Here is a 17,777-nt window from a genome sequence, read left to right on the forward strand (position 1 = left end):
TGTAGCCTGGGTGATTCCCTCCCCCCACCAGGACGGATGGCTCCTCCATACCTCCAAAACCTGATCAACCCCTACACCCCCACCCGTTCACTTCGATCAGCCAACACAGGGATGCTGACAGAACCCTCGCTAAAAACCCCAGGGCAAAAATCCACTCGTCCGAGACAGTTTGCCCTCCTGGCCCCCAAGTTGTGGAATAAACTCCCTGTCGCACTTAGAACAACGGACTCACTCGCTAGCTTTCGCCGTGGACTGACGACCCACCTTTTCAGACTCCACCTAAACCCTTAGCACTACTGGAAAAATCAATGACCATACATGAAGCTAGTCAGCATTTGCTTTTAGGGTTTTTAGATAGATATTCATTTGCATTTGTTATATTGCTGTTGATGTACTGACATATTATCTTGTTTATTATTGTGATTGCGACCGTAGGTCGCAGTTACTTCTATACTATCCAAACCTCCACAGGCCGTCAGTCCGTCAGTCAGTCAGTCAGTCAGTCAGTCTGTCCCTCCGTCACGTCACTCGTCACACGTCACACTTTCCCCCTACTCATATCTCCGCCACCGTTGGCCCGATCCATGCCAAAATTTCCACACAAACTCCTTGCCTGCCAAACTACAACCTCCAAGGACCCCCGGAGCTCCAGGGACCCCCAGGTCCCTGGGGGACCCCCAGGTGTAAAAAATTACCAAATGTGCAAAAAAGACCAAATGACCACCCCAACGGGGCTGCACACGGGGAATTCCCGGGGACCACCGACACCTGGTGCTCCAGAACGGATGCAAAAGTGGTGGCGCCCCCAGTGGAGGACCCCCTCCACTGCAGCGCACATAAAATGCCGTAACTCGGGCTAGGAGCGACCGGGAGAGCCGGGGCCGGTACCTATTCGTCCGCTTCGGCGGCGCGGAGACCCCACCCCTCACTTCTCACATGGCCCTCTTCTAGCGCCACCATGACGCCGATTCTTGCAAAACACATTCTTGGACACTGCTCCTACAATTTTTGCCCTAAAATCACGCAAATCGGTACACAGTATGTCTACACTCATGTCATCAACTTGGATCTGTCCCATATAGCGCCACCTTCAGGCCGATTTTTTAAAACACATTTTTGGACACTGCTCCTACAATTTTTGCCCTAAAATCACGCAAATCGCTACACAGTATGTCTACACTCATCTCATCAACATGGATCTGTCCCATTTAGCGCCACCTTCAGGCCGATTTTTTTAAACACATTTTTGGACACTGCTCCTACAATTTTTGCCCTAAAATAACGCAAATCGCACAGTATCTCTACAGTCATGTAATCAAAACGCATCTGTCCCATCTAGCGCCACCATCACGACGATTTTGGAAAGACATTTTTTTTTTACTATGTGGAGATAAGCGACCAACGGTCGCTTATCTCCCGATTAGGGAGTCTTACTGGTGTTTTATCTGCTTATTGTAAATCGCTTTGGATTAAAAGCGTCTGCTAAATGCCTAAACTGTAAACTGTAAACTGACGGAGGTGGTAAAAGGATAGCCCCTCGGCCCCGTACCTGGGAGAGCGGAGAAATATTACCCAACCCAAACGACACAGAGGTCAGCATGGTATACAAGGCCCGGCTGTCTTGGCAATGGCACGTAGGATGGTCATCCAGCCTGACAGCGCGTTGCGGGTTCGAATCCCGATCCCAACGACCTTTGCTGCATGTCACCCCCCCCCCCCCCCCCCCTCCATATCGCTCCCCATTTCCTGTCAGTCTACTGTATAGCTATCAGTAAAGGCAGGAAAAACCAATGAAACTTTTCATTGGTTCAATATTTATAAAACACGCGCACACGTGTATGCACGCACGCACGCATGATTCTTAGTTCAAGAATCAAGAATCTCCATTGGGAGAGAGTGGGGGCTCTATCCCCCCAAGGTTCACTTGCTTGTTTGGGGGATGGAGTTTGTGGACCACAGGTTCCGTGACAGAGTAGATTTATGGTAGGATTACATTTAACCTGCTGACACAGAGCAGTTTACAGAGTTCTATGGAACACTGTCTGAGCTGAGATTAACTGAACTGATGGTCTAGTCAGAAACATTCACGTCAAGTCATTTACCATTTATTGCAAAACGGAATATACAAAAAGCAGATTTAACCATTTATTGCATAAATGGAATACAGTTAATATTGGCGTTTTACAAGCTCCGCGATAGGAGATGCTCCGTGAAATGAGCATGCTAAGCAAAATCAGGGAACGCAGCAATACCCCCCATAGGGAGACAATAGCAGACAAGCAATACATGACATGAAATAAGACAGTCAGAATTTGAGCTTTAAAATGCAGGACAGGAACTTAATCAGACATAATCAGACAGACAACTTGATGGGACAATCACAGTATTGAGCTTAGCCAGACTGATCGTTCAAGGTGGAGGCAGGGGTGGAGGAGGGCAGCGAATGGTTCTACGGCAGCAGAACCAAGCATAAGTAGAGACAGCAAGCCATATTTAAAACTCACTCAGTGCCAATGACGTCTCATGACTGCTTTTTTCAATGGGCCCTGTGTGCCAATGACGTCTTTGACGTCTTTAGATCAAAGGCTATAATATATATATATATATATATATATATATATATATATATTTTTTTTTTTAAAGATGTCAAAATTACCTGAGATCAGAGAGATGGTTTTCTCTGTTTGTGTGTTGGCTCCCTCGTTTAGCCGATTGAGAAAATGTGTGTTCATTCTAGTGGATGGACACTTTTTTTCATTCAAACAGCTCTATCTCTGGAACCATTTGTCTGATTGACAAAATTATTTTTGCCTGTGTATGTTTCTGTGGGGAAAAAATTATATAAAAAAAAACATTTTTTTTCATTGCATAGTAAAGAAAAACATACAAAATCGTGGCACATCTACCTTGGAGCCATTTTGGCATTTGGCATTGAGAGAGTTAAAGGGACCTTCTTGCTGAGTGAGCGCTTTGATTGGAGTAGGATAGTGTGACGTAATGACCAGCTGATATGAGAGAGGAATGAGAGAACAGAGCTGACTGACATCTGACCACAGCTTGCTGTGACTTCACTCCCATGTCCTGCATAAACTAACGCTGAAGCTTCATTTGTCTCTTCCAGGACTCGGAGCGTTTCACCTTCTCCTCGGGCTTCGAGGAGGGACGGGACAGATGTCCCTACGACCCCGCCAAGGGTTACACCGGCCTGCTAGTGGGTAAGGACCCCTCTGTGTCTCCTGGTCTTCACTGGCGTCCTGTTCCAAGAAACCGTTGTCTTTTAAGCCTTATTGTCTCCACCAGGCGCGCACACTCCCTAGAGACCAAGGAAAAACCTCTGCCCCGCATTTTCAGATCAGTCTTTCATAGCACGACCAGGAGGCCGATTCCTGATAGATTTTGTCCAAACATCATGCAAATCGGTACACAGTAGGGCATTAACAAAAAGGCGACAAGTCGACTCAGTCGACTTAATTACACAAGTCGACTCCCACCAGAGAAAGTCGAATGTCGAAAGTTGGAAAAAAACTTTCTATTGTGAAAATAGCAGATCTACATGCTCACAACGCCTCGTGATGCGAGGCGCTGTGAGCATGTAGATCGGCTATTTTCACAAGGACTCTATATATATATTTGACAATTTGGACAATGTTTAATTTGCCATTTTAGAGGTATTAAAAAGTCCTTAAATTGGCACTTTAGAAATGTGCAGATGCCCTCTTTACACTTAAACTTTATGTTGGTTTGTTTACAGTTGAGTGAGAAAACAATGTTTCATATTAAGTTAATCATCTGGAGACCCCCCCAAAATAATTGGTGGGTCGTGTGTGATGTGATGACATCATCAAACGATAAAGTCGACTTCAACTCAACTTTTTAACAAGTCGAGTCGACTTACAAAAAACACACGTCGTTAATGCCCCAGTACACAGTGACACTATGGTCATGTCATCAAGACAGACCTGTACAATTTGTCATGTTTCATCCTGATTGGCTAAGATTGACTTCCACTACCTGGCCTGCATGGGGGAAACCGTTGTTCCGAGGAGCAGATTCTTCAGTTTTATGCTTTGTATTTGTAGCTTGCCGAAAACTGCCGACCACACAAGCTCACAACGCATCGTGGATGTGGCGCGTCGTGAGCTTGCAGGTCCTCTGTTTTCGTTTGTGACATTTTGCTCGGCTCTCTTAGAGCAGTGTTTCCCAAACACTGGCCTGATTTTTTGCTGAAACATCCCAGCAAGCACATCTGGACCTGGACCAATCAGTGGCGTCTGGATTGGGGCCAGATCAGAGATCACAGCCCATATGGGGATGTTCTTGACGTCATTACCAGGATGTCATATGGAATTTTTTGTTTGACAGGATTATTGTTATTCAGAGAGAGAGAGAGAAAGCCAGGTGCTCATCGTAGAATAAGAATAGTAAAAACCAGTCTAATGGTGCTCTTGGATCGACGGGATCAATTCATCAAAAAGAACAAAAGTGATCCAGGCACTAAGAAGTTTAAAACTTTATTCTAAAAAGCCGACATGTTTCGACCAGAAACTGGTCATCATCAGGGCATCCTGATGAATGAAATAAAGTTTGTTCCTCACTTTTTAAACTTCTGAGTGCCTGGATCACTTTTTTCTTTTTGAGGATTATTGTTATTGTTTGTAATGTTAGTTGAAATATGAGCATATAAGGTTATATTCTGGGACATATCTGACTAGGAATCATATTTATCTGGCCTCGAATATCACCTGATTTCAACCAACATAAATTCATATGACGTCCTGGTAATGACGTCAAGATCATCCCCATATGGGCTGTGATCTGGCCCCAATCTAGACGTCACTGATTGGTCCAGGTCCTGACCGTGCTTTTGGGTCTCATTTTGTATGACTGCGGTATCTGTAGTAATCAGGGACATGCTGGGCCCCTGATTCAGCCCGGGAAAAAGAGTTGGAGAGGCCCTCATTGCGCGCTATGGAGAGAGATCTCTCTCTATAGCGTTGCTGCTACTCAAAGATTTGAAGATCATGACAAGTGACAAGCCAGTGGGCCAATTACATGAGTTATATTTCGTTGTTGTCGGGTGGAAACCTTGTATGTCCAAAAACCGCTTGTTTTGTATTTATAATTTTACAAATGATTTAAACTAGTGAAAATAGCTGATCTACAAGCACACAATGCCTCGCGGTGCGAGGCATTGTGTGCTTGTAGATCTGCTGTTTTCACTACTTTTGCACAACAGCCTTGTATGATGCAGCAGGGCTTTACTTTGCGAAAAAAATTACACATTTGAAACTTGAAGATACGAGGTTTCTGTCCGACAGTGACGATTTACTTTGTTGGCCGCCCAGCCCCCAAAATGAAACGAAGAGCCGACATTTTTTTTTTCTTTTTTCCTAATGGCCGGCCTGGACCGGCCGGGAATGAACCGGCCGTTCGGGAGTTGTCCCGCTTTTCCCAATGGCCAGCACGTCCCTGGTAGTAATAGATGCTTAGATGCTTATCAGTTCTATCTCTCCATCCAGATGGAGAGATGTTTAATAGATGGTTAGATGCTTATCAGTTCTATCTCTCCATCCAGATGGGGAGATGTTTAATAGATGCTTATCAGTTCTATCTCTCCATCCAGATGGAGAGATGTTTAATAGATGTTTATCAGTTCTATCTCTCCATCCAGATGGAGAGATGTTTAATAGATGCTTATCAGTTCTATCTCTCCATCCAGATGGAGAGATGTTTAATAGATGTTTATCAGTTCTATCTCTCCATCCAGATGGAGAGATGTTTAATAGATGCTTATCAGTTCTATCTCTCCATCCAGATGGAGAGATGTTTAATAGATGCTTATCAGTTCTATCTCTCCATCCAGATGGAGAGATGTTTAATAGATGGTTAGATGCTTATCAGTTCTATCTCCATCCAGATGGGGAGATGTTTAATAGATGGTTCTATCTCTCCATCCAGATGGAGAGATGTTTAATAGATGGTTAGATGCTTATCAGTTCTATCTCCATCCAGATGGAGAGATGTTTAATAGATGGTTAGATGCTTATCAGTTCTATCTCTCCATCCTGATGGAGAGATGTTTAATAGATGGTTAGATGCTTATCAGTTCTATCTCCATCCAGATGGGGAGATGTTTAATAGATGGTTAGATGCTTATCAGTTCTATCTCCATCCAGATGGAGAGATGTTTAATAGATGCTTATCAGTTCTATCTCTCCATCCAGATGGAGAGATGTTTAATAGATGCTTATCAGTTCTATCTCTCCATCCAGATGGGGAGATGTTTAATAGATGCTTATCAGTTCTATCTCCATCCAGATGGAGAGATGTTTATTAGATGCTTATCAGTTCTATCTCTCCATCCAGATGGGGAGATGTTTAATAGATGCTTATCAGTTCTATCTCTCCATCCAGATGGAGAGATGTTTAATAGATGCTTATCAGTTCCATCTCTCCATCCAGATGGTGAGATGTTTAATAGATGCTTATCAGTTCTATCTCTCCATCCAGATGGAGAGATGTTTAATAGATGCTTATCAGTTCCATCTCTCCATCCAGATGGTGAGATGTTTAATAGATGCTTATCAGTTCTATCTCCATCCAGATGGAGAGATGTTTAATAGATGCTTATCAGTTCTATCTCTCCATCCAGATGGAGAGATGTTTAATAGATGCTTATCAGTTCCATCTCTCCATCCAGATGGTGAGATGTTTAATAGATGCTTATCAGTTCTATCTCTCCATCCAGATGGAGAGATGTTTAATAGATGCTTATCAGTTCCATCTCTCCATCCAGATGGTGAGATGTTTAATAGATGCTTATCAGTTCCATCTCTCCATCCAGATGGAGAGATGTTTAATAGATGCTTATCAGTTCCATCTCTCCATCCAGATGGAGAGATGTTTAATAGATGCTTATCAGTTCCATCTCTCCATCCAGATGGTGAGATGTTTAATAGATGCTTATCAGTTCTATCTCTCCATCCAGATGGTGAGATGTTTAATAGATGCTTATCAGTTCTATCTCTCCATCCAGATGGAGAGATGTTTAATAGATGTTTATCAGTTCTATATCTCCATCCAGATGGGGAGATGTTTAATAGATGTTTATCAGTTCTATATCTCCATCCAGATGGAGAGATGTTTAATAGATGTTTATCAGTTCCATCTCTCCATCCAGATGGTGAGATGTTTAATAGATGCTTATCAGTTCCATCTCTCCATCCAGATGGAGAGATGTTTAATAGATGCTTATCAGTTCTATCTCTCCATCCAGATGGGGAGATGTTTAATAGATGCTTATCAGTTCTATATCTCCATCCAGATGGGGAGATGTTTAATAGATGGTTCTATCTCTTCATCCAGATGGGGAGATGTTCACAGCGTCTCAGTACGAGTTCCGCAGCTCTCCAGACCTGAGGAGAAACTTCCCCTTCCCCACCCTGAGGACGGAGGAGGCCCCCACCAGGTGGCTGCTGGGTAGGTGCCGTCTAGAGCAGGGGTTTTCAGAGTGGGTGACAGGGCACCCTGGGGTGACGGGGCACCCTGGGGTGACGCGGCACCCTGGGGTTCCGTGACGGCAGTCCAGGGCTGCCGTGAGATGATTTGATAATATTTGGAATTTATTTAGACACTTGAAAAAATATTTTAAACTTGAAGTACAAAGTTATTTTCAGTCAGTTCTAACCAAAATGGCTGTTATCTCAACGTTTTCCTCGCAACTTAATCACTAAAATATCGTCACTGTCGGGTAGAAACCTTGTATCTCCAAGTTTCAAATGTGTAGGCCTACGTCTTTTGGTAAAAGCAAAGAAAGCCCTGCTTCATCATACAAGACTGTCGCACAAAACTAGTGAAAACAGCCGATCTACAAGCACACAACACCTCGCGATGCGAGGCGTTGTGTGCTTGTAGATCTGCTGTACATTATGTACATTTTATAGATGATAAATACAAAACAAACGGTTTTGGACATACAAGGTTTCTACCCGACAACGACGATATGCTATAAATATAAGGTGCTGGGAGTGAAAATTAATGTAGGGGTGCCTTGGATTAAAAAATATATTTATGGGGTGCCCCGAGACAAAAAGGTTTGGGAACCCCTGGTCTAAAAGAACACATGCAGGCACACACACACACACACACACACACACACACACACACACACACACACACACACACACACACACACACACACACACACACACACACACACACACACACACACACACACACACACATGCACTCGTTCCAACAAATACACAAAACCCCTTTACCACTTCTGAGGTTGCAACCCAGGGATGAAACTTTACCGTGCTTTTCTGTCAAGCACAAAAACTCCATATTTGATGTGTGTGTTTTTTTTTTTGTAGATGAATGCCCTAGTTGCCATGTAAACAGAGCCGCTCAATAGTAGCAAAAATAGCCGATGTGCTGACAGTACGAGATCACAACGTGTTGGGCTGCCTGTGAGCTATACTATTTTCAAAACATTGTGAAAGTGAAAGTGTAGCATTCAGTGTACACTATGTGTTCCATATCTGTAAACGTTGATATATCATATTTCTGGATAGAAAAATATCCCGTTTCAACATTTCTTGTGTTTTGCTGAAGCATACAGTTTCTCTGCTGTTATTACATCTATTCAGTAGGCAGAGGTTCTGCTCATTTTCATACATATATCGTAACATGTTGTCCAATTCCCTTCAGAGCCTCACACCTTGAAATCCCATTACAAGGTGAAAAGAGACCCTGCACCCACAACACGTTGGCTTAGTTTTGTCCATTCCGTTATTCTTAAAAGCACCATCTAGCAACTGTCTAGCAAGGAGACATCTGTAGGCTGCTAATCTTGTGCGTGCGTGCGTGCGTTTACTTTCACTGCTACTTAACATCTCAGACCTGGGCTACAGGTGCAGACTTATTTGTTTTTATATTTTTGCCAGCCTTGGACATTATACCCACAGACTGGTTGTTGGAGGTGTGGTGGAATTCAGATCAATCAATAATCAATGAGAACATGAGGAGACAAGGCAATTATATTAGGTGGGCGACCACGGTGGGGGCGTGGGAGTGTGGGGAACACACACCACTGACTATTGCCGATGATGGAGTGGTTATAATATAGCTTTATTTATTGAGAGGCACTCTCAGAGAGAGGCAGATTTCGTAAGAGACTCGTCGCCAATTGCAAGATATTTAAAAGTTATTTGGGGGAATTGGGGCCATGATAACCCCTTCTTCCCATTATTAGACTAAGGATTTATATTGTCTGTTATTGTTTACAACCACAATTATTCACGTGTGGCAATATCGCGGTTCCACTAGTTTTACTAGTAGGCTAGTAGGCCTAGAAGCCTTTTCAGAAGTTAATTTAATGTTTTCCCTTTAATGATCACCTATCGTCATCTTACGCTAATGCACGCAACTGTTTTCGCCAGGTTTAAGGTCTTATTTTAGTTGTTTCTCATAAGCTCGCGACCCTCCTTGCCCATCGGCCCCCACCGTTGTGCTTAGGTTCACTGGGAAAACCGCAGTCCCATTAGGTGGTGGTGGTGGTCAAGTTTATGTAACATGATATCATGGACAGAAGTACAGTTATCACTCTGGGCAGTGGTAAAGTAGAATAGAATAGAACTTTATTGTCACATCACATGAATTACACGTAAAACAGTGGGTGAAAAATATTGCAGTGCAGCTTAAAACAACAGCAGCAGTTAAAAGTGATAAAGTGCAAATTCTCGAGGAGCGTTAATTTAAAATCATAGAAATATAAAAGATATAACCTAAAATATACAATAATCAAGTCCAGTGTGCCCAAGAGTAAAACCAGTCCTTCACTACTTCTTATTTAGCAGTCTCACTACTGTCGGGAAAAAACTGTTGAGCATCCTATTGGTGGTGCTTGGGATGCTTGTGTATTGTTTTCCGGGACGAGGGTTTCTGCAGGCATTGAATATGTTATGGCTGGGGTGGTTAATGTCTTTTAAAATCCCTTTCGCTTTGGCTGCACAGCGTTTCTCAAACAGCCCTTGCAGGGATGGAAGTTGGCCTCCTATAATGCGCTCGGCTGTTTTCACCACCCTCTGCAGGGCAGCCCGGTCCAGTACCGTGCAACTGCCATACCAGGCAGTGCAGCAGTACAGCAGGATGCTCTCCACTGTGCTGTTGTAAAAGGACCTGAGGATACTGGGGCTTACACTGAACTTTTTCAGCTGCCGGAGGCAGTGGAGGCGTTGTTGGGCCTTCTTCGCCACGCATGTGGTGTGTGTTGACCATTTAAGGTCCTCTGTTATATTCACCCCGAGGAACTTAAATCCGCTCACCCTTTCCACCTCCACTCCATCGATGTAGATAGGGGCGTGCTCTCTCCTTGGAACCCTGTAGTCCACGATCAGCTCCTTGGTCTTATTTGCGTTGAGGGTGAGATTGTCCTCCTGGCATCGCAGTGCCAGTTGTCTGATCTCCTCCCTGTAGGCAGTGTCATCATCGTCGACAATCATGCCTATGACTGTCGTGTCATCTGCATACTTGATGATGATGTTGGAGCTGAGCTTGGCCTGGCAGTCGTGTGTGTACAGAGAATAGAGGAGGGGGCTCAGCACACAGCCCTGGGGGGCTCCAGTGTTCAGGGTCAGGGGGTCAGATGTCATATCACCCATTCTCACCACTTGGCGGCGGTTGGTCAAGAAGTCCCGTATCCAGGTGCACAGTGCCGGATGCACGCCCAAGACTTTGAGCTTTGCATCAAGCCTGGCAGGAACGATGGTGTTGAAGGCTGAAGAATAGTCCACAAACAACATTCTAGCACACCTGCTGCCCTTGTTCTTCACGTCCAGATGTTTTAGAACGGAGTGGAGAGCCAGTGCAATTGCATCGTCCGTCGATCTGTTCTGACGATATGCAAATTGCCAGGGGTCCAGAGTAGGGGGCAGCCTCGCACAGATGTGGTCTCTCACCAGCCTCTCAAAACATTTGCATGCGATGGAGGTTAGTGCGACTGGTCTCCAGTCATTCAGCACTGCCGTCTTAGACTGCTTTGGGACCGGGACAATGGTGGACATCTTAAAGCTGTCAGGGACCACTCCCTGGGAAAGGGAGAGGTTAAAGATGTCCATGTACACGTCCGCTAGCTGGTCCGCACAAGACTTGAGGACACGGCCTGGTATGTTGTCCGGGCCCGAAGCCTTGCGGATATTCAGCCCTTTAAATGCCCTCCGCACGTCATGGACAGAGATGGTCAGCGGGCAGGTGACTTGGGACGGGGACGGTGCAGGTTGTGCAGTGTCTGTGGCCTCCAGCTCGAACCGGGTGAAAAAAGTGTTCAGCTCGTTGGGAAGGGAGGCAGGGGGATTCTCGATGTGCTTAGTTCCACCCTTGTAGTTTGTGATGTTCTGTAGACCTTGCCACGTGCTTCTTACGTCACCGCTGTTAAATTGGTCCTCCAGTTTTGCCCCATACTCCTTCTTTGCCTTTCGGATGGTCCTCTGGAGGTCAGCCCGGGTGGTTCCGATGTCTCCAGCCTGAAAGGCTGCGTTACGGGCCTGAAGTGCCACCTGGACCTCGCTGTTCAGCCAGGGGTGCTGGTTGGGGTACACTCGGATGAGCTTCCTCTGGACAGTGTCATTGATGCAGTCTAAGATGTGGCTGTTGACTGCATCTGTGTAGTCACTGACATTGTCCTCAGAGGCCCGCCTGTGCACCCCCCAGTCCGTGTGGTGGAGCCGGACCTGGAGTTCAGTGAGGGACTGCTCTGTCCAGACACTGACTTCCCGCACTGTGACAGGTGTTTGTTTCAGCCTGTGCCTGTAGGCGGGCAGCAGATGGATGGCCATGTGGTCTGACTTCCCAGTCTCACTTTCCAATGGTGGTCGGAGCAGGGCCTTATAGCCATTCTTGACAGTGCTGTAACAGTGGTCCAGGGTCCTTTCTCCTCTTGTGGCCACTTTAATGTGCTGATAGTAGTGTGGGAGAACCTTTTTCAAGTTGGCCTTGTTAAAGTCTCCTGCCACTACAAGGGCAGCATTTGGATGTGCAGTCTCCTGGGATCTTATAAAACCTGATAATTCCTTTAAGGCTATATCAGTGTTAGCTGCAGGATGTATATAAGCAGCACATAGAATTACAGCACTGAACTCCCTGGGGAGCCAGAAGGGGCGGCATCTGACGAGAAGACATTCCAGGTCCGCAGAGCAGTATGACGTCACTGTGTGTGTATCTACACACCACGCGTTGTTGATGTAAATACTGAAGACTGTGACAGGGAGAGCCCGGGGGCTCCCCTGAAAGCAGTGTGTAATACATTTCGGACAGGAGGTCTCCGACCACAGAAAAAAACAGCCTTAACCCTCACGATGTACACTTTTTATGTCACAGACAAGACAGTTAAGGTCCTCAAAAGATTCTTACGAGACTACCTGTCCTACTCTGTCCAGAGAAACGTACTGATGCTCACCACTAAAGACTAAAAAATATGAAGTGTGAGCTTTTATCAGTAATGTAACAGCCGTGTGGAATTCAGATACTCACAGATGGGTATTGCTTCTAAAGAAGACAAAGTCAATTTATCCTTACAGCACTTTATTTATCCTTACCGAAAATGAGGCTTTTTGGAAGTTTAAAGCTTCCTTTTATTCACTCATTGGTATTACACATGTGCATTTAAAAATACAAATGCAAATACAAAAATAATTGAAAAGAAATCAATCAGGATTTACCAATGCCTTAAATTAGGCTTGTTCTAAAATAATTCCAAATTTAGATTTAAAAGCAGGAGGTTCCATTAGATTTAGATAATTCCAAAAAGGTATAATATTTAACACCAAATAGGTTTAATCTCAAAATAGAGAAATGTACCTCTTTTAATGTAAGTCAATTTTACCTTCATCCATGTGGAACCAACTGCTTGAGATCTGAGCAAGGTGCAAGATAAGAATCCCCAAAAAAGAGCGCAAAGGGGCAGAGGACCAACGGCAGGGCGTAAGCCCTCCGTGTCCTCCAAAAATCCCCCAAAAAGCCTAAAAGATGCTCTGGTGTGAGCCGTTATATACGATGGTTCGATCTCAGGGAAATTCCCCAGACATATGTATGTGTGCGTGTGTGCACGTAGGTGTGCACACTCACAAAGGAGCTTATCTTGCATCTTTTTCAGACATAGACATATGCTGAGGTATGCAGAATGCGCTGATCAGTGATGAAAATAGACATGCATGTCTCGAAAATACAGGCTGTATGTTTTCCTTACACAGTGTATGTAGTTCAACCACAGGAAATGCATAACCACAAAGAGGCTTCAAAGGCTTGCAAAGTTTCCAGTGCACCTGCAGTCATTTCAACCAGTCAATATCGTTCCTTCTTTAACCAGGCCAAGTGATAATAATGAGCCTGTGAGTTGTTCAACATAAATTACGTTCTTTAACATTTTCACGATGTCCAACACCCTCTCTCGTACATTTATGTTGATCAAACCTAAAAGAACATGAACAAGACAACACCCCAAAAAGAACAAAATAGTTTGACAAAAAATCACCACGATTACAGCAAAGTAGCAAACAAAAGTCAAACAGCAGATTATAAAACAACACTTTTACATTTTTCCCCCTTTTTCCTTTTCTTTTCTTTCTTTCTTTTTCTTTTTTTCTTCTTTCTTTTTTTGCTTTTTATGGAACACACAACAAAATAGAATGAATCACGCAAAACCAGAGCAGTATAATGTAATGATTGTCCTTCTTGATCCAAACCAGCCCATGTCAGTCCCATCCGACCGCATTTCAAGCCCAGGCAAAAGTCTATTCCCCTTCTTCCATTCTTCATCATAGTCACAATAAAAAAGACCTTGGCCCACGCGGCCTAAGTCTCACAGTGCTACCCCTGGCCATCTTTGTGACCTTGCGGGATAGGGAAATGACGAGTCACCCCTCTTTGGGAGCGAATCGACGTACCACAGGTAGGGACGAGGACCAGACTAACAGGCCCATGCTGACGCTGACTACCTCTCCACAGTCCTGCGGGTGCAGTGGTGTCCTAACCAGGACACAGTTTCTCAGACAGTTTCTCAGACAGTTTCTCAGACAGTTTCTCAGACAGGTTTCTCAGACAGTTTCTCAGACAGTTTCTCAGACAGCGGTGCGATCATGGGTCGGATAGGAAGAGTTCATCGTCGTTGTTGGGCAGAACCCCTCACAAACATTGAGAGGAAGGTCTGGAGTGTTCATAGTTAGTGGACTGCTCCCTTGGTCTGGCAGGTCAGGCTCAGCCTGTAAAGTTGTGTTAATGTTCCAAATAAAAACATATGTGACTTTAAATGAAGTAGAAATATTTCTAGTTCAAATAAAACAGGAAAAAGGAAAATACATAATTCTTTTAGAATGAAGATTGTCACTCTATCCCTTTTTAATATAATTTAAAATACAAATTCAGTGTCAATCTACTTGAATGTATTATTCTTATGTTTTCCTTTACAATGGGGTGGTCAAGTTCATAAAGCAAAGTGATGTTAAAGTTAAAACAACAAAAACATATTTCAGTGTTCAGAATACCCTTACCAAAAAGTAGTAAACTTCAAGTTTACTTTTCTAAGTATACTTAAGTCAACTTTGAGTATATTTCTTAAGTATACTTTAAGTACAAGTATACTGATATTTATGTACAAGTAGTATACTAACAAATGTACTAGTTAGTGTACTAGTTAGTATACTTACAGTATACCTACCGTACTAAAAGTAATCTGAATTGGCCCACTTTTGAGTATACTCGAGTAAACTCTAAGTCTACTTAAAGTATACATGAAGTATATATGAGTATACTTAAATTATTGTATTCATACACTAGAATTGTGCTATTCCCTTACTTAAAATAAACCATTCATATACTCAGATGTATACTTAAGTACACTACTTATTTACTTGAATTGCACTTCTCTTATACAAGAGGTATACTATGGTCATACCTGAACTGCACTACATTTAAATTTGAAGTATACCATTTATATACGTAAAACATACTATGCGTGAACTTAATGTACACTACTCTTTTACCTGCAGTGTACTTGAATAGCACTTTTATTGTACTTGAGGTATACTAAGGTCATATGAACTGCACTACTTGTAACCTTGAAGTATACCATTTATATACTCAAACTATACTATGCATGAACTTAATGTGCACTACTCTTTTACCTCTAGTGTACTTGAATTGCACTTTTCTTATACATAAGGTATACTACGTTTATATTTGAACAGCACTTTTTTCATACTTGAAGTATATCATGTATATAGTCGGAACATACTATGCATGAACTTAATGTACACTACTCTTTTACCTGCAGTGTACTTGAATTGTACTACGTTTACATTTGAACAGTACTATTTCATACTTGAAGTATAACGGTTATATACTCAAAACATACTATGCGTGGACTTAATGGACACTACTCTTTTACTTGAATTGCACTATTCTTATACTTGACGTATACTACGTTTATATTTGAATTGCATTCATTTTAAACTTGAAGTATACCATTTATATACTCAAAACATACTTGATGTACACTACTCTTTTACTTGCAGTGCACTTGAATTGCACTTTTCATTTACTTGAGGAAGACTTTGGTCATACTTGAATGGCACTTTTCTTTTACTTGAGGTATACTATGGTCATAATTGAACTGCACTACTTTTAAACTTGAAGTACACCATTTATATACTCAAAACATACTATGCGTGAACTTAGTGTACACTACTCTGTTACTTGCAGTGCACTTGAATTGCACTTTTCATTTACTTGAGGTATACTATGGTCATACTTGAACTGCACTACTTTTAAACTTGAACCATACCAGTTATATACTCAAAACATACTATGCGTGAACTTAACTTACACTACTCTTTTACTTGCAGTGCACTTGTCTTATACTTGACGTAAACTACGTTTACATTTGAACTGCACTATTTTCATACTCGAGGTATGCCATTTATATACTCAAAACATACTATGCGTGATTTTAATGTACACTACTCTTTTACTTGCAGTGCACTTGAATTGCACTCTTCTTTTACTTGAGGTATACTATGGTCATACTTGAACTGCACTACTTTTGAACTTGAACCATACCAGTTATATACTCAAAACATACTATGCGTGAACTTCATGGACACCACTCTTTTACTTGAATTGCACTATTCTTATACTTGAGGTATACTATGGTCATACTTGAACTGCACTACTTTTAAACTTGAAGTATACCATTTATATACTCAAAACATACTATGCGTGAACTTAATGTACACTACTATTTTACCTGCAGTGTACTTGAATTGAACGTTTCTTATACTTGAAGTATTCCAGTTATATACTCAAAACATACTAGGCGTGAACTTAATGGACACTACTCTTTTACTTGCATTGTACTTGAATTGCACTTAGCTTATACTTGACATATACTATGTGTATATTTGAACTGCACTATTTCTATACTCGAAGTATACCATTTATATACTCAACACATACTGTGCGTGAACTTAATGTTCACTACTCTTTTACCTGCAGTGCACTTTAATTGCTCTTTTCTTATACTTGAGGTATACTATGGTCATACTTGAACTGCACTACTTTTAAACTTGAATCATACCATTTATATACTCAAAACATACTGTGCGTGAACTTAATGTACACTACTCTTTTACCTGCAGTGCACTTGAATTGCACTCTTCTTTTACTTGAGGTATACTATGGTCATACTTGAACTGCACTACTTTAAAACTTGAAGTATACCATTTATATACTTAACACATACTATGCGTGTACTTAACTGACACTACTCTTTTACTTGAACTGCACTTGTTTTATATTTGACGTATACTACGTTTATATTTGAACTGCACTATTTCCATACTCGAGGTATACCATTTATATACTCAACACATACTGTGCGTGAACTTAATGTTCACTACTCTTTTACCTGCAGTGCACTTTAACTGCTCTTTTCTTATACTTGAGGTATACTATGGTCATACTTGAACTGCACTACTTTTAACTTGAATCGTACCATTTATATACTCAAAACATACTGTGCGTGAACTTAATGTACACTACTCTTTTACCTGCAGTGCACTTGAATTGCACTCTTCTTTTACTTGAGGTATACTATGGTCATACTTGAACTGCACTACTTTAAAACTTGAAGTATACCATTTATATACTCAACACATACTATGCGTGTACTTAATTAAAACTACTCTTTTACTTGAACTGCACTTGTTTTATATTTGACGTATACTACGTTTATATTTGAACTGCACTATTTTCATACTCGAGGTATACCATTTATATACTCAAAACATACTATGCGTGAACTTAATGTACACTACTCTTTTACTTGCTGTGCACTTGTCTTATACTTGACGTAAACTGTGTTTATATTTGAACTGCACTATTTCCATACTCGAGGTATACCATTTATATACTCAACACATACTGTGCATGAACTTAATGTTCACTACTCTTTTACCTGCAGTGCACTTTAATTGCTCTTTTCTTATACTTGAGGTATACTATGGTCATACTTGAACTGCACTACTTTTAAACTTGAATTGTACCATTTATATACTCAAAACAAACTGTGCGTGAACTTAATGTACACTACTCTTTTACCTGCAGTGCGCTTGAATTGCACTCTTCTTTTACTTGAGGTATACTATGGTCATACTTGAACTGCACTACTTTTGAACTTGAACCATACCAGTTATATACTCAAAACATACTATGCGTGAACTTCA

General features: G+C 42.1%; 1 protein-coding gene across 1 annotated transcript in view; it reads left to right on the top strand.

The window, feature by feature from the left end:
- The window catches only part of sema4gb (sema domain, immunoglobulin domain (Ig), transmembrane domain (TM) and short cytoplasmic domain, (semaphorin) 4Gb), a gene marked incomplete at both ends in the record, with an annotated part of 131,470 nt that overhangs the window by 54,290 nt on the left and 59,403 nt on the right, over positions 1-17,777 (top strand). The window contains 2 exon segments of the mRNA XM_080746989.1: positions 3,122-3,215; positions 7,366-7,479. Of these exon segments, the coding sequence (XP_080603115.1) occupies positions 3,122-3,215; positions 7,366-7,479 (208 nt within the window).

This window comes from Nannobrachium achirus (assembly GCF_963921795.1).
Source record: "Nannobrachium achirus genome assembly, chromosome: 18".
In the NCBI taxonomy this organism is placed as follows: domain Eukaryota; kingdom Metazoa; phylum Chordata; class Actinopteri; order Myctophiformes; family Myctophidae; genus Nannobrachium; species Nannobrachium achirus.